This window comes from Manihot esculenta, chromosome 4 (genome assembly GCF_001659605.2).
Source record: "Manihot esculenta cultivar AM560-2 chromosome 4, M.esculenta_v8, whole genome shotgun sequence".
NCBI classification, from domain to species: domain Eukaryota; kingdom Viridiplantae; phylum Streptophyta; class Magnoliopsida; order Malpighiales; family Euphorbiaceae; genus Manihot; species Manihot esculenta.
The window spans coordinates 28,619,564-28,636,551 of NC_035164.2; the positions used below are offsets into that span (position 1 = coordinate 28,619,564).

The following is a 16,988-nucleotide window of genomic DNA, read 5'->3' on the forward strand; positions in this document are numbered from 1 at the left end:
GAGTCTTAGTACTCAATACCTTGATCCGACATAAGCACTCTCGGGCTTCATGCAACCTTCATCCTCTTTCAGCAGAATCAATGACAACTCCAAGTCAAAACCAGTGAAAGGTCATTCTACAAACAGCTAAAGACTTTGAAAATACTCACTTAAGAATAGAGAAAAAAAAAGATCAAGATTTTTAAAAAAGAACATACACTGCAAGATGGAAAATCCAAAAAACCAAATGGAAGCTGTAGAGGTGAAACACATTTTTTATCACATCAAGGAGCTCGCAAACGTATCGAGGGAAGCTATCTTCGCTCAGATCCTTGTCAGGAGGAAAGGAAGGCGTGTTCTTCTGCGATAAATGTGCTTTCGAAGAATTGGCTCCACGAACCATCGCCAACATCTCTTCCTTGTTTGAAAACCCAGAGGAGCACAGAGCAAGGAGAAAATAGCTTCTGCAAACAACACAACCAAAGAAAAAACAAAACCAAAAAAACAAAAATATAAATACAGATCAAAATTTCCCTCACTCTTAAAAGGAAATCTGTAAAAAGTAAAGTAAAACGTTATTTATTCACACAACCACATCTAGAGACCGTATTCTGGATGAGGACAGGAGACGATAGTCTGCCATCAAAAAAAGTAAGGGACGGCCACGCAAACTGATGACAGAAAAGAGTGAACCCGCTGTAAAAATAGAAGGAAAGAAAAGAAGGAGAGTTTCTCTTTTGAAAAAAAAAACTGAGAGAAGTTTTCCTTTTATTCTAATTTGAATGTTTGCAAAATTTAATTTAAAATATTTATTAAAATGAAAATATTTTATATTATTGTTGTTTCCGTTTTGACTTGCTGCTGGTGAATAGTGATCACTATTAACAGTACGTCGCACAACTCCCTGCAGTTTGATATAGTGACTGAAAAAAATTACTATGTATTTTTTTTATTGTGGAGAAATTTATTAATTAATTTATGATTTTAAAAAAGATGGTAAAATATTTTTAATATTTTAAAAAATATATTAATTAATATTTTTATTAATTTTAGTGATTAAATATTAAAAAAATTAAAATACTCTTAATAAAAATATAAATCAGTAAATTTTATAAAGTTAAAGTATTAATTGATAAATATTTTAAAAATATAAGGATTAAGTAAAATATTCGATAGTTAAAATTAATGATAAATTAATTAATATATTTTTTAAAATATTAAAAATATTTAATATAATTTTTTAAATTAAAAAATCAACTAATAATAAATTTTATTATAACATGAGACTAAAAAAATTATCATGAAATTTTTAAATTTTTAAAAAATTTATTAGTTTATTTTTATTTTAAAATTACTTGATTAAAATATTTTTATATTTAAAATTTTTTAATTATTTTATCAAAAAAATTATTAATAACCTATATAAATGAAATAGCGTATATATTTAAAATTATAAAAATTAAATAATATTTAAAATTAAAATCATAAAAATTAAGTAATATAAATACTCAAGAGGACTTGCGATTTTTTAAATGGACTAAAAAGCATATTAATTGAAAGTAGCTAGACGGCTACCAAGCCGAGCTCCTAGCTCCTAGCTTCTCTCCGGTAATCCAGGCGGAACAGGAGAGAAGCCAAGCTCTAGCCGCCAACTCTCCAACGTACGAAAAACCGGTAGCTACCATTCTTCCCCACTCCCTCTTCTTCCCTCCTCCTTTCATTTTTCTCTTAACATGCTTCCATTCAGCAGAAGAAACAAGAGAAAATGCAGATCAAATCCATGGCTCTCTCTTCTCCCACTACTCCTCTCCAAAACCCATTTCTCAAAAAAAAATTTATCTCCTCATTTATCTTCAAGAACCCACCATATTTTTCCCTGCCTTTACCTCTTTCACCCCCAAGCTTACGCATTTCATATCGCACCAGTCAACACTTCAGCCAGTTTAGAACTGCATGCACAGCCGGCTCTGCTTCAGAAGTTACTGATGATGAGCTTGGAAATGTGAGCGAGTATGGTGGAAGTGAAGCTTTGGTTTCAGGGTCTGAGCGTGAATATGAAAAGGTGGAAGTTGTTAGGTCCAAGAGAAAGGAATTGGCTGGCAAGAGCTTCTGGAAGCAAATTAAGGAGATTATGATGTTCTCGGGTCCGGCTACTGGATTGTGGATCTGTGGCCCGTTGATGAGTCTCATCTCCACAGCTGTGATCGGTCGGGGAAGCTCCACGGAGCTTGCTGCATTAGGTAGGTACTCAGAAATGTTCAATTTTGTCATTTTTTTAATAAAAAATTAAGAAATGCAGCCCCATTTAGATGGCAATAAAAGGATCAAAAGAAAATTATTCAGAAAAAATTACTATTTAATTCCTTGAAGTGAAAACTTATTCTCTCGATTTTAAAAAAAGTTTATTAATTTGTGATAATTTTATTAGATAAGTTTTATTATTTAGTCTATGCTGTTTTTCAGATAGTCTTACTTTGGGCATTTTAATTTTTTTTAATATTTAATAATCAAATTAATAAATATACTAATTAGTTCACTTTTAAAAATATTAAAATATTTTAATATACTGAAATATTAATTAATGAATTTTTATATAATATTGAGATTAAATAGTAAATTTTCCAATTATTTAAGTGAATGTAATTGATTTGGTGGTATTTTTGGGTGTGCAGGTCCAGGGACTGTTTTCTGTGATAATATGAATCTTCTGTTCATGTTTCTCTCAATTGCTACTTCAAATATGGTTGCCACTTCACTTGCCAAACGGGTTTGGTTCTTGAACTTTTAACATTTTGGCAGCATAATTCATGCAAGTACTATTTTTATTTTGATAAAATATTCAAGAAATGTTCGGGTAGGTGTATATTTGAAATGATTTTGGCTTGTGATTCAAATGAAAAATCATAAAACACCCAAACAAAATATCTATATCTATCAAAATGGAGCTTAAGTGGATTTGGATTTTGATGGGTTTGAAGTGAAAACTGATCTGCATTCTTGACTGGATGTTAATGATGCAGGATAAAAAAGAAGTACAGCACCAAATATCCATTTTGCTCCTTGTTGGATTGATTTGTGGCATCTTAATGCTTTTGTTTACACAATTCCTTGGTTCATGGGCACTAACTGGTAATACCAACTAATGCAGCTCTTGATTACTTGTAATTATTCTCCCACCACATTACAGGTAATGAGAATTGTGACAGAAAAACCAGTACAGGCCCATCAAATGACATAAATTTTCTGGTTTCTATATTTTCAGCCTTTGCTGGACCAAAGAATCTTCATATTGTACCTGCAGCTAGCAAATATGTTCAGGTACAATTTCTTTAACACGAATTCTAAGGATAAGTTTAAATGGCAAACCAAGTTATTCTCCTTTTTCATCAAGAAAAAAAATCTCCCATTATGACATAATCTTCAGCTTGATCCTGTTCAACTACTGCTATTTCACTGAATTGAATTTTCATTTGTCGGCAGATTCGAGGCTTAGCATGGCCAGCAATTCTTTATGGATTGGTTTGTCAAAGCTCAAGGTAGAGATAGAATATACGCTCTTCGATTCAAATATGTTTTACTGATATCCATGCATTACTTGTTGGATGCTTAAGGCTTCTAAGCGAATCTCGCAAAGTTAGTGAAAATGCAAACAACTCTTTTTTTTTTTTTTAGATTGAATTTTGATTGTTTTTGTTGTTATTCTCAGTCTTGGCATGAAAGATTCCTTGGGACCTTTGAATGCCTTGGTGGTTGCCAGTGCCGTAAATGCCATTGGTCATCTAGTCCTGTGCAGCTGGCTAGGCTATGGTATTATAGGAGCAGCATGGGCAACAATGACATCACAAGTACGCTAACATGAGCATTTCATTAGTTAATAACAGAATGAATTCTTTTTTCTACCCGGATTATGCTTGTTCAGATTTGCCACTAAAAAGTCATGTATGTCCAGGTCATTGCAGCTTATATGATGACTGAAGCATTGAACAAGAAAGGATATAATGCTTTTGCTATCTCAATTCCTTCAACAGATGAATTTTCACAAATATTCAGCATAGCTGCTCCAGTATTTGTAACTATGTTCTCAAAGGTTGAATTCATCCTAGTTTATCTATAGCTATTTGCTTCTCACATTTGATTATAATATTCTCATCTTCTGATCATTTTTCATGTATTAGGTGGCTTTCTATTCTCTCATGACATATTTTGCAACAGCAAAGGGCACATTCACAGTTGCTGCCCATCAGGTTTAGTTTTATTTCTGCTAATTGTTACATTCACTTGCTCTTTGCTTTAGCTTTCTTTCTCCAAGAAACTGATGGATATTTTATATTCACAATACTTTTCTTTCAGGTCATGATCCAAATGTATGGCATGTGTGTGGTATTCGGTGAGCCTCTCTCTCAAACTGCGCAATCGTTCATGCCTGAGTTACTATATGGAGTTGAAAGAAGTTTAGAGAAGGTCAGCCATTGCTCATATTCAAATTGAAATCACTGTAATTTTCTTATGCTGTGATCAGTCCACTTTCCATTACATTTGTGTAAAATCCAAAGTTATGGTTCTCTCTTTTTTTCTTCACTTAAAAATTTACACTGCATCTATTGTTACTATTCTGGCATATACTGATGTATATTTCCATATCGATATTTCTAGTATGTACTTGGGATTTTGGTCCGATCTAAATGGTGTAAGCTATGAAATAGGCTCAAATGCTGCTTAAGTCGCTGATGATTGTTGGAGCTATACTTGGAGTAGTAATAGCAAGTGCCGGAGCGTTTATTCCTTGGTTGTTCCCTAATATTTTCACCCATGATCTTAATGTTATACAAGAGGTTAGTTTCCTCCATCTTTGAGCTTTTGAAACTATGTTTATTCCTAAAATTTACCACCTATAACTTCATTTAGGCCATGTAGTGTTAAACGTTAAGAAAAAAGTTTAGGAGTTATTTTTTATATTTCAAGTTCACAAATTTTGTGACTGGAAACAGATTATGCACCACATAAATGACAGGGACAATGTCTCAAACACTGATTTGCTTACTTTTATCTTTCTGGTTAATTGAGGCTTGATCAGTGAGTCCTGATGTCATTTTAGTTTCTTTGATGCATGGTTTCTGGAAGCACAAACAAGAAGAACAGATAACTCTCCTCGAAATTACTAACGTTATTTATTCTTCAACAGATTTTGCACGTAATTTACGAAATTAAGTTAAAAAAGGGATTTCCTGAAATGTAAATACTCTAGGATATATAATCTGCATAAACTGATTAATAATGAATTATATGTATCTAACTTTCTTTGACATTTGATTTATTTTGTCGATGCAGATGCACAAAGTGCTGATTTTGTTCTTCATTGCATTATCTCCAACACCCTGTACTCACAGTCTTGAGGGAACACTGCTGGTGTGTTTCCTTATTCTTAACTTGTATTTTATCCTAATTTTCTGCTCTATTTTCATGTCCTTGTGTCCTTGTTTAGTGCCTCAGCCACAAGTTTTATCTACTTGCTGCTAATAACATTTGAAGCAAGTACAAGCCTCCATACCAGAGGCGAATAATATTTGATTCCGAATCATACTCTCCTTAGGCTCATGTGAACTTCAATACAACTGTGGCTTCTCCCAATTTGGATATATTTATTTTTTCCAGCAACATTCATAAACAGCTCATAAAATTCATCTTCTGCAAATTTAGGATTATCATTATAAAGTTTCTTGATCAACATACTGGCTGCCTAGCTCTCGTGTTGCTTTGCAGCTATATTGTCCACAAAGAAATGCATATTCTAAGGTTTCTAGCATTTGAAAGCCCTGTTTCATCGCGCAGGCTGGACGTGATTTCAAGTTCATCAGTTTATCAATGAGCGGATGCTTTTCACTGGGTGGTCTTCTATTATTGGTTAGTCTTATTTCTTTGCTCTCTATCTATCAATTTCAATACTTTTTATCATTAGCATTGATTCCCATTTTTTTCCTGTGACCAGCTTGTAAGCAGCAGAGGATATGGTCTGCCTGGCTGCTGGTGTGCACTAGTAGCATTCCAATGGGTAAGACTAATCTCTTCATTCAAAGGCTATCTTGTTTTCAATTGTTCATTTACTTTTCTTTACTTCTGCTTAGTGGGATTAACTTACAGAACATATTTTCCCAGGGCCGATTTTTCTTCGTTCTGCAACGCCTTCTATCTCCACGAGGCATGCTCAGCTCCAATGATACAACAGAGTTTAAACTTGGGAGACTAAAAGCTGCTTAGTTTCTTAGTCCATTATCAGATTTATGTATCACAAAATCTCAGGTTTACATACACCCCATTCACTCAAATAAGTACAAGTAGCCATATTCTTTTATCCTAGCTGCCAAAGATCAAGCTTGTCCTTGCAGAAGCAAGCTTATCCGGACATAAGCTAAGGTAGCCAAGTAATAATTCTGCAAGAACTGATTAAGGTTCTGTATTTGTTGATGGGATAGTTTAGTTATGTGCCATGTAATTTGAAGCAATTTGCTTCTTGGGTATTCATTAATTAAAACATTGAAAGCTTATTGGCTTATAATTTTCTGAGTAATGATAGCATTATTCGTGATGTGGCGCTTAAAGTTAAAGATTCTGAGAAAATAAAATACAAGATCTAAGATTAAAATTATTAATCTTAAAATGATAGAAGTTAAAATGTATTTAAGACAATGAGATTCTGAGAACCCTAATGTTATTTGCTTTAAAAAAAAAAAAATCAAGGGTGATGAGTGTAACCAGCAATGAGAGACGACCACTGGCGGTCTTGAGGAGAGCTTATGAATCCAAACAATGTGGAACTAGTGGCCAAAGCACGGACAAGGAATCTATGTACGTCCATAAATTTTAGAAAAAAATTTTTAAAAAAAATACTATTTAATTTTTATAAAATAAAAAAAATATTGAAAATAGGCAATAAATTCAGCAGCTGCTGCATCTCTTGCTTCGTCCAGCAGATAAGGAGCTGCTCGGTATGCTGCCGAGAAATCACAATCTTTGGTTTGATAGCTAGGTCATGAATGTAATCTAAGAGGGTGAACTACGTAAAATGCGTTGTCGTAGCTATTTGTTTTATTTCCATGCATCCGCAATAGACAACAATTTTGTCAGGGTGCCGCCATGGCGTTCTTGGCAGAGATCTATTTCTTGGTTTCCTAGTTTCTATCTGAGACTGAAACGGAACTTGTTCTGGACTAAAAATGGCAATCCCTCTTCGTTTTCTACCAGATTGTGAGCAGCAGAGGGTATGGATGGCTGGGATACTTTGTACACCCTTAAATCATCCAATGGATTAAGTCATTGGAAGATCAGCATTTGCTCCTGCCATAATTTTTGAGGTCGGTGCCCTGATAGTTCCATGCCTAAATGAGCTAACAGTGTCCTACCTCTAAGTTGAAAATGTTGCTTTCTCAAGACAGAGTACATGCTACATCAAGAGACGACATTTGAAACATAAACATTCATGCAACATAAACAATTGACATAATTTGTTATCTGCAGTTTAGAAGCAACACTACAAAGAGCATCATCCAAGTGCAAGTTTTTAGCTACGTCACTGTATTTCCTTAGCCATTTATATTTTCAAAAACATGATATTTATAGTGCTTACAAGTTCACTCTTTTAGTCATCTTCTTGGCCAATCCTATCTGCCGCTAAAATTCCAGAAATTTGTTGCCTTGCCAGGATTTCTCATGCAATGTTCTTCAGTAGGCTGCACAATATTTCGAGGAAGAGAGAACCAGAAAATAGTAATGTTCATATCCTGCTGCTCCCTCGACGACCACGACCAGATAACCTTGGTGGTTGTCCTCTTGGCTACAATTTCAAGGCAATCGCAAGAGTACATTAGACACTTCCTGCAATACAATGATAGTGAGGAATTCTAGAGAAGGGAATGTTTCTGCTTGTGCTTTACCAATGAGACAGGCCTCAATTTTGATTCTTTTCTCACAAACACTCTACGCATGCTTTTCTTTTTCTCCTCTGCCTTCAATTTAGAGGGGCTGGGCCGGTATACAATCACAGTCCGACCAATTTTACCAACTACCACCGACCCAGTTGCTTCCTCCAATTGCTGAACCACATCTTCCAGCTCCCCTGGACAAGTCCTATGTATTTTGATCTGTTCAGAATAGGTAAGCATCAAGTCATCGACCTAGCACCCCAAGAAATTCTATACACTTTACTAATGCAACATGAAGTAGTAAAAAAGATGAATTGATCATTGCACATGTGAAGATAAGCAAAAATACACGAGGCATTGCCCACTCACAGCTATTTATAGAATCCATTTGAATGCTTGCCAAAATGCAAAAGTTGAAACAACTATAGGCAAGTGATCTTGCGATAAGATCAAACAAAACCCGATGTTTTATCACCAGTTTAATCGAGTCCATAGCTACAAGAGAAATTACTGATATGCTAAAAGGGGTTGATCGTTGATCAAATGTGTTCATTTGTCGGAGTTAAGAGAAAGTAGTTAATCGCACTGCCTCTGCAAACTGTATATGTATCAAATCTTCATAAAAAAAGAAATTAATTGCACTGCCTTTAAACAGTGGACCCTTTTGATTTTTTGGGGCGGGCCGTCTTAGCATATTGATCATAGATGAAGAATAGCTCATGTGCTTCATTAACAAAGACATAATCACATCTTGTACAACAAAAACATCACAGTTTTTGAAGCACGCAGCTCAAGTGTTGGTTGCAAGCCATGCAAACTGATATTATAATATACATATCACAGCAGTGTCAATGTCAAATCCAGCATTTTTAATAAGCAATGATCCTTGAGAAGTTATGTCCCTTAGCATTCACAGTCCATTTATTTATATATCCACATAGACAATCCATCTTTCAACCAAAAAGAAAATGTCAGTTAATACCACAAGACTAAAAACCAAGGGCTGAGATAATTGGATTTAACCAAACTCTATCAAAACTGACAATGTGGCTAGGCTAGCTTCTAGCAGAAGGGCTTACAGAGCTTCAAAATCAGCCCTTGAATTGAAATTTCACCATTAAGAAGTGATTCCCAAAAACAAAACCTTTCTTCCACTTGGGAATTCAAATCATAACCCAAAAGCTTCATCCAATATAGAAAAATGGCAATTGCTTTTCCACACTATCCAGACAACATTGATAAACCCTAAACCCTAAAACAGGCAACTATTCATTCCATATCTAAGAAATTAACCACAGCAGCATTGTTACAAACAAATGGAAAACTAACTATCAATATTATAATCAAACTATTTAATTACCTTCAAAAGCTCGTTAGCTTCAAGTGTCTCAATAAAAGAAGTCGCAACATTTTCAGTAACACCAGACTTGCCCACTAACTGGCACTTGAGCTTCTTACCCAATCCATGCGCATAAGAAGCCAGCTCTTTCTTTTCCTTCACTGTCAAATTGGGTACTTTTGAACCATTTCTCTTCGACTCTTCTTTACGGGACCCATCACCAACATCAACAGAAGCAGCATTGTCCTCCAATTCGAAGTCTTCACTTTCACTATCAATGTCTTCCTCACTATCATATTCAATTTCACCATCATCATCATCATCATCTTGTTCCGCATTTGGTGGGGTAGAGAGAGAAGTGGACAGAGAGTGGGGAAAGAGGAGAGTATAAGGAGTAGTGGACGGTGAATGGAGAAAAGAGAAGAGGGTAGTGGTGGAAGTTATGTCAAGTTGAGATTTTTGGACCTTGAAGAGAGCAGATTTTCCGGTGATGGTAGCAGAAGTGGTGGAAAGAGGTCTCAAGAAGAAAGGAAGTGATCGGGGTTGTGGTGGGAGTGGGCAAAGGAGGCGGTGGAGGACATGGGTTCCAGATGCTGTAGAGGATGATGCTACCGCCATTATCGTCGCTGCCTAAGTTGGTCTCGCAGCGCCAAGAAATTGATGACAAAGGAGTTCAGATAAGGGTGTCACATCAAAACACTCCAAAAGTAAGTGGCCCACAAAAGGATCACACAGGGTGTTTGGTCTAGTGGTATGATTCTCGCTTCGGGTGCGAGAGGTCGTGAGTTCGATTCTCGCAACACCCCGTATTTTATTATATAATTTTCTTCAAGCTTTCTATTCTGTCTATTCTTACATTATTATTATCTTGAAAAGAAATTCTTGATTTTCCTTTTTCTTTTTTTTTTTCCCAAAAACTCTTCATCGTTATTCCAATAGTTTTTATCAATTATCAAGCGTAAGCATAATTCCAAGATTAATTACATTATCCTTCAATTTTTTTAAAGAAAAAATTACTTTTAGGTGCTGAATTTTTTATAAATTTACTAATTTATCTCTGCTTTTAAAATCTATTTAATATTAAAACATTATTATATTTTATAAAATTAAATTTTTTAGTTATTTTGTTCAATAATTTGCTAGCAGTCTTGAATAATTACATTGTTTAATCTCTGTAATTATAAATATTTATATTATTTAATTTTTCTTATTAAAATTAATATAAATTAAATATTATTTTTTTAATAAAATAATTTATTCAAATATATTTAACCATCTATAAATTTTTATTATGTTATAATTAAGCATTATATTCCCATCAGCTATATAGCATATATGACAAAAAGCTTAGTTATCAGTTCAACGGATTGATAGAAATTTCGTTAAACTTGATTGAATTCTATTAATATTTAATTAATTTCATTAAAAAATCAAAAGTCATATAATTATTCCCAATTTCAATTATAAATTTAATGTACGCAAGTGAATTTAAATCTTTCCACTCTAAATCAAGGCATTGATTAATTCCAACGGTCTATTTTTTAAAAATAATTTTTTTGAAAAATAATTTAATTAGATTACCGAAAATATATTTTTTTTTATAATAAGAGAAATAAACATTAAATCAAAAGATTACCCATAGTGGAAAAAGGGCATAAATAATATTGTACATTTTAAGTACAACAATCCATTTATTAATGGTGTGAGCTAAGTGGGAATTTTTTATACATATTGATTGATTTAAGTTTTGAAATAACCTTTTAATTTTTGGAAGAAATTGATTCATTTCATATAAATGTATAGCTTAAGTAACCAAGTCACCCATTCATGAGTAGATCAATTTAATCGTTCTTCAATTATTTTTAATATGCTACTCTCTTTTGCATGTTTTATAGATTGTGAAATTTATATTTGAGTGTATCTTTATCTATAAGTCAATGGATATCGCCGATAGTAATTTGAGATATTAAATTAGAAAATCGCTATAATGCCAGAGAATCATACCATCTCCATCCTCATCGGTGTTAATACGATATGAAAAAATGATAGTGTTTCAACCATTTGTTCTCTTGGTGTTATTGGAAGTTCTTTAACTATTTGCATAAAAGAGGGTTAGCTTGCATGTGACTTTGTTGGCTTTTCAAAATTTCAACGGTAATGCAGCATAAATGCTGGTAAAGAGACTATTCAAATTTAAAGATTGATATGTCACCCCCCTTGAGTAGCTTTCCTTCTATTCCAAAAAATTAATGTGAAGATTCTTTCTATGGGACTGAGATTTGGAAATTTGGTGCTACGGTGGTGATGCTCTTAGGTTATCCACTCAATCATTTGGTGGGGCAAAGATGAACGGTGGTGTTGATTGATCTTCTTCCATATCCAACTCTATTTCGAGTTATCCATATTAGGCTAGGGTTTATATTTATGGGCTTAAGTTTTTTACTTACAATTGTATAATTTATTGGGTTCTAACCTTATTTATAATTGAATTTAAGTTTTATTTTCTCGATCTCCGTTTTAAAAAAAAAAATATTTAAAACTTACACAAACTGTGTACCCATAGATTATCGGCCTGGGATTGGTTAGGTATGTTGAAACAGTCTCTTAAATATATTAATTAAAAAATATTAAAAATTAATTTGAAATTACAATTCACATAATTTAATTATCACAAGACGAAAATAATAAATATTTTTTAAACTGATTTCTTTTAATAATATCTAAAATTATGGTTTTTCAGAAAAAAAAAAAAAAAAAAGCTCTCAAGTTTAATTCGAAATGAGTTCTACTGTAAACAACTAAACATCCTTAATTGAAAACTTATACTCCAACATCAAAATTGTGAAAGGGCTAAATTACTCACACTCCTATAATTTCTTTTCTATTTTTTCTATTTAATTATTTTAAAATTATTATATCCCTATTTAATTCTATTTTATTTCTAAAATAATTTTTCATTGACTATTATTTTTTTAAATAAATATTTAAAAATATATTTTAATATTTAATAAATTTTAATATTTTTAATATAAATAGAATTAGAAAATTATTAAAAAATATATTTTTTAATATTTATAAAAAATAAAATAAATAATAATTATAGAACAGAGAGGAGACTAATTATCGAAAGTGACTTAGAGTTCAACTAATAGACATATATTAATTTAAATTTCAATATATATATATATATATATATATATATATATATATATATATATTTTAATATAAACACATGTATTTTGAGTTCATTAAATTAAGACTAATTTAAACTTATAACATAAAGTGAAAAATAACATCCAATACTTTTTTTTTCTTTTTTTAAATGGAGAATTAAAAATTGAGAAAATAGAATATGAGATCTCTCAGATTTACATATACTTTATTCGGATTAAGTAGTGTAATAACATCCCAATATTTATTAGCTAAAAATAAAGGTGTGCGGTTTTGGTTTGATAAGATTTTTTATAGGAATTAAAATTAAAAGTTGGTTTTTTTAAATTTTGAAATCAGAACTATAATGGTACTGTTCAAATGATTTTATGTATTTTTTTATTTTAGTTTGATTCTAGTATTAATTTTTATTTTAATTTCAATTTTAATATTATTTTCAATTTTTAAAATAAAATTTAAATTTTATCAAAATAATTAAATATTTTTAATAATAATAATATAATTTATATTAAATTTCAATTTCAAAATAATATAAAAATTTTATAATATTATATAGTATTTACATTTAAAATATATCAAAATACTACTAATTAAATAATATAATATTTACTATTACAATTTCTAAAATTACAAAAAAAAGACAAGGAAAAAAACTCTCAAATAAAAAATTTTAAAAATTTTAATATAATTTTTTCGTAAGAAATAAACTATAATTAGATGAGCTTTTATCATGGTAAATTTATTTAATTTTTTTTATTTTATATAGTAAAACTACTAAATTTTAGATAAAATTATAAAGTTAGCTGAAAATAGCTTTTTAAATAATTATAATTATTTTAATTTAATTTATTTTTAATTGTATAAAATTATATTTTATTAATATATATAATTTAATTAACGATTATATATATATATATAATTACTTTTAATAATTTACATTTTATTTATATAAATTCTATTAATATGAAGATAGTTTATAATATAAAAAATTTAAATAGAATAAATTATAATTAATGAATTAAATTAATTAAATATCGTTATAAATTTTTAATAATTAATCAATGACTAATATATATCATAAATTTATAATATTATTATATATTATAATAATTATAAATATATATATATATATATATAATAAATTATAATTAATTAATTAATTAAAATGATAAAAATATTTAATAATTAAATAATATTATAATTGTGTATAATTTTATTAAAATAACATAAATATACTATTAAAATTATAATATTATCGATGCACTCACAGCTCCTCTCATATTCACTCTTTCAATTCTCGATCTCTCATTTTAAAAAATAAAAATTATAATATTATTATAAATTATTTAAAAATATACATATATAATTAATTTTTCAATACAATTATAATTCAATATACAATTAATATAAATTCAATACTCAATAAAAAAATTAAAATTAAAATTAAATAGTTAAATAAATTTATATTAAATAATTAAATAAATTTAATTCAATAAAATATAATTTATAAACCCTAAGTTCTTTATTATTTTGATTTGATAAATTTAATTCGATTTGATACATTGGATTTGATACGACTTTGTGGGCAGTCCTAATTAAAAGCATATTTAACTATTAATATAACCTGTAAATAGTAATCATACTTGTAATAAGTTTTCCCCAAATGTAGAAAAATCTGTACCAGATTCAAACGAAAAAAAAAAATTACAATGGATAAATAAACATTCCGAGACGAGGAAGGGCGCAATAAGCCTGCATCATCAACCTGGACTTTTTATCTGAAAATTCTTTCAACACCCCATCTTTAATTGTATTACATTCGTTAGTTACCTACAAAAAAAAAAAAACTATTACATTATAAATTTTAAAAATTATAACAAAAAAAAAACCCAAAATAGCACTTCTATAAAATTCAAATGAAACAGAACTAACATCCTTAATTAAAAACTTCTCCAACATCAAAATTGTATAATTTGCTAGATATTGAAAGAGACTTGCCTATACAAAATTCAACTAATAGAAATATATTAATTTGAATTTAAATGTAAAAGCCTGTTAAAACTAAAATTCAGTGACCTATACTCTTTAATCCATATCAATCACAGTCAAGCAACAGTATCTAAAGCTCCTTTTGTATCCTCTCCTCGCATACATGACCAGCAAAAACTCAACATATCTAAATAAATAGAAAACAAACACATCCCAGACGTACAAAAGGGACTTGTCAGCTGAGAAAAATCTGCCAGAAAATGAATTTCTTGGCAGCTTTTCCAGGATCAGCCTCCCACAATCCATCTCCCCAAGATTTCCTCCCATAAATAGATTCATCTCCACTGGGCCCGAAAGAGATAGTAGCTAGCTATCATGCATTAAGAGTTCATTCATCTATTTTTTAAAATATATATATTTATTTATTCAATTCTTATTAACATGTCATACCATGTAAATATAACATGTAGAGCCGTTGTATTGTATAATTGATGAAGAGACAAAGGGAGGGAGATGATATAAAAACCCAGTACATAAGATTACAGTTAATCAACTACTGTTCATCCACAGGATAAGGAGGGTGGGTCCCACCACCTGCCCTTCCATGGTCTGGCCAGGAACAGGTGGCAGGGCCCACCCCATCTCTTCACAACAGCATTTGCCCTATTACATATATTGCATGATTGGCTCCTTGTCCAACGAACCCTAATGCCATTCCGTAGTAAGTTAGCTACCGAAAACTATTGCATGCCCAAACTAGCTACAACAGAAAGAAAACAGAAACCCAACTAGCAGTTCACAAAGCTTCAACAACCCAAGAAGCCTATAGACTAAGGCCTTTGCAGACTGAAGCTGACACCCGCAACACTAACACTAAACTGACACAGACACTGACATGGACAAGATCTGATCACATCTCCATCTCCGGCCACCAAATCTAACACTGAGCTTGATTTTGTTAACACTTACCAACACGTTTCCCTATGATCGTTTGCTTCACTATAACCCTTGAACCATCTCTGGGTGGGCTGAAACATACTGGCAAATAATCATCAGTTCCACACTCGAAAGTTGAGTTCCGAAAGTGCTTCACCAGCCCCTCTTTTCCCTGATCACAAATTTCAAATCAAACCCAGAAACGTTCAGAGATTGAGAGAGAGAGATAGAGTGATATTTCCAAGAAAATCATGATGACTACGTCTATCTATAGATGTACGCACACGATACCTGGAGTCTTGCACTGGCTATCTCACAGATTTTGGTTGATTGAAAAAGCTCCCAACGCTGATTGTGAACTGCGGCATGAAACTTCCATGCGGCTCTTGAGTCGGTAAAATTAACGAATGCGTAGCCTTTGTTGGCGTGGTTTCTGCACGACCAATAACCCATCGTCACCACTCTTAGCTCAATTTGTTTGGATGTAATTAAATACGCTCTTAAAACCAAAAGAGACCAAAATAATATCTGAAAACCGAAAAAACAAATGAATGAATGATGAAGCATTTAATGAAGAAACGTACCCAAAGTCCATAGGAAGATACAAGAAATCGAAGGCTGACACGAATGTCTCTTCGCAATCAGACTTTCGAAGCATCGCCTTCTGATTCTCTACCATGCAGTGTTTATCAAGAAATTCCATCAACAACTCGCGGCTGCAAAACGAACAAAGCCAACAAACGATAAGCACAAAGGAGAAAGAAACTATATATATATATATATATATATATATATATAGATAGATAGATAGATAGATAGATAGATAGATAGATAGATAGAGAGAGAGAGAGAGAGACTTTTTTCTTAAAGAAGAAATACTAGAAAGAAATTCACAAGATCAACCATACACCTCATAAAAGAAAGAAAATAAAAGAAGCCCATACGTGTATCTATTAGGAATATTCCTAATCATGACGGTGGTGTGTTCTTCAGGCCGGATGGGTAACACAGGACGGTTCTGTCTTGAAGCCGCCGCAGGAGCCCGTGCATGTCTTCTAAAATTATAATTTCTCCCGCTATCACCCCTAGCCCTACACGTCTTCCTTTGATTTTCCCGACCATTAATAAAACAACGACCCCTGCGATTCCTGGAGCACTCCCCTTTTGCATCTCTTGGACTAATCACTTCGGTAACCGCTTCAGGTCCAGGCTCCAACTGGGGTTCACGAGTCCGCTCAGTCTGTGCAACCGAAGAAGGGCCTGCAGGCGGCCCTATCACCATAGGCTGCTGGTTCGTGGGATGAGAAGAACCAGCGTAGCAAACATAATTAGACGGTACTACTGAAGCGTAGTATAATGGATTGGTAGAAAAGATTGGAGAACTCCTGGGGAGATTATTTACACAGTACACAACCTGTGCAATTTGTGGGTTGCAGTAATTTGGGACGTACTCGGGAGCTTCTGGGTTCAAGCCGCTTTGAGCTACCATGGTTGCCGATGAAAATTAGATGTCTATCTGTTTTTCAGCGTTGAAACGTGCTGCGGCGGAGAATGTATATATAGAGAGATTGTCAGAAGTTGATTAGAACAGCTATTGTATTGTAAGAGAGGAGAAGGAAGACGAGAACAGCCTGGAGAGGGTTTCCTAGTTCTACAGG

The 16,988-nt window shown here is 32.1% G+C and overlaps 3 protein-coding genes and 1 non-coding gene across 5 annotated transcripts; 2 read left to right on the forward strand and 2 right to left on the reverse strand.

Annotated features, from left to right (window-relative positions):
* The first annotated feature begins 1,673 nt into the window (after positions 1-1,673).
* On the forward strand, positions 1,674-6,532 carry LOC110613165 (protein DETOXIFICATION 46, chloroplastic). Its single transcript, XM_021754169.2, has 14 exons — positions 1,674-2,219; positions 2,652-2,746; positions 3,000-3,108; positions 3,242-3,297; positions 3,460-3,515; positions 3,686-3,824; positions 3,929-4,066; positions 4,155-4,223; positions 4,330-4,440; positions 4,683-4,811; positions 5,308-5,385; positions 5,809-5,880; positions 5,966-6,028; positions 6,133-6,532. The coding sequence occupies exons 1-14, from the start codon at positions 1,745-1,747 to the stop codon at positions 6,232-6,234; spliced, it is 1,692 nt and encodes a 563-aa protein (XP_021609861.1). The 5' UTR covers positions 1,674-1,744; the 3' UTR covers positions 6,235-6,532.
* Positions 6,533-7,435: 903 nt separating this feature from the next.
* On the reverse strand, positions 7,436-9,900 carry LOC110612859. The gene is made up of 3 exons (XM_021753693.2): positions 9,256-9,900; positions 7,908-8,114; positions 7,436-7,807 (listed from the first exon to the last, which is right to left on the reverse strand). Exons 1-3 carry the CDS (start codon positions 9,850-9,852, stop codon positions 7,748-7,750), a joined length of 864 nt encoding a protein of 287 aa, XP_021609385.1. The 5' UTR covers positions 9,853-9,900; the 3' UTR covers positions 7,436-7,747.
* A 68-nt stretch (positions 9,901-9,968) lies between these two features.
* TRNAP-CGG lies at positions 9,969-10,040 on the forward strand. The gene has a single exon. It is a non-coding gene; the product is annotated as a tRNA-Pro (tRNA).
* A 3,949-nt stretch (positions 10,041-13,989) lies between these two features.
* LOC110614169 (protein terminal ear1 homolog) lies at positions 13,990-16,988 on the reverse strand. 2 transcript variants are annotated; one of them, XM_021755660.1, is made up of 5 exons: positions 16,275-16,988; positions 15,915-16,046; positions 15,622-15,763; positions 15,364-15,502; positions 13,990-14,235 (listed from the first exon to the last, which is right to left on the reverse strand). In XM_021755660.1, exons 1-5 carry the CDS (start codon positions 16,817-16,819, stop codon positions 14,228-14,230), a joined length of 966 nt encoding a protein of 321 aa, XP_021611352.1. In that variant the 5' UTR covers positions 16,820-16,988; the 3' UTR covers positions 13,990-14,227. The 2 variants fall into 2 exon arrangements, with proteins under 2 accessions (XP_021611352.1, XP_021611351.1); XM_021755659.1 differs by lacking the exon at positions 13,990-14,235 and having other exon boundaries at positions 14,872-15,502.

Coding starts and splice junctions, on each gene's coding strand:
- LOC110613165 (XM_021754169.2), top strand. CDS start 1,745: ATGCAGATCAAATCCATGGCTCTCTCTTCTCCCACTACTCCTCTCCAA. Junction 2,747..2,999: donor CCACTTCACTTGCCAAACGG/GTTTGGTTCTTG, acceptor TTAATGATGCAG/GATAAAAAAGAAGTACAGCA. Junction 6,029..6,132: donor CACTAGTAGCATTCCAATGG/GTAAGACTAATC, acceptor ATATTTTCCCAG/GGCCGATTTTTCTTCGTTCT.
- LOC110612859 (XM_021753693.2), bottom strand. CDS start 9,852: ATGGCGGTAGCATCATCCTCTACAGCATCTGGAACCCATGTCCTCCAC. Junction 8,115..9,255: donor AAGCTAACGAGCTTTTGAAG/GTAATTAAATAG, acceptor TATTCTGAACAG/ATCAAAATACATAGGACTTG. Junction 7,808..7,907: donor AATTGAGGCCTGTCTCATTG/GTAAAGCACAAG, acceptor TTGAAATTGTAG/CCAAGAGGACAACCACCAAG.
- LOC110614169 (XM_021755659.1), bottom strand. CDS start 16,819: ATGGTAGCTCAAAGCGGCTTGAACCCAGAAGCTCCCGAGTACGTCCCA. Junction 15,764..15,914: donor TATCTTCCTATGGACTTTGG/GTACGTTTCTTC, acceptor TTGGTCGTGCAG/AAACCACGCCAACAAAGGCT. Junction 15,503..15,621: donor TAGCCAGTGCAAGACTCCAG/GTATCGTGTGCG, acceptor ATTTGTGATCAG/GGAAAAGAGGGGCTGGTGAA.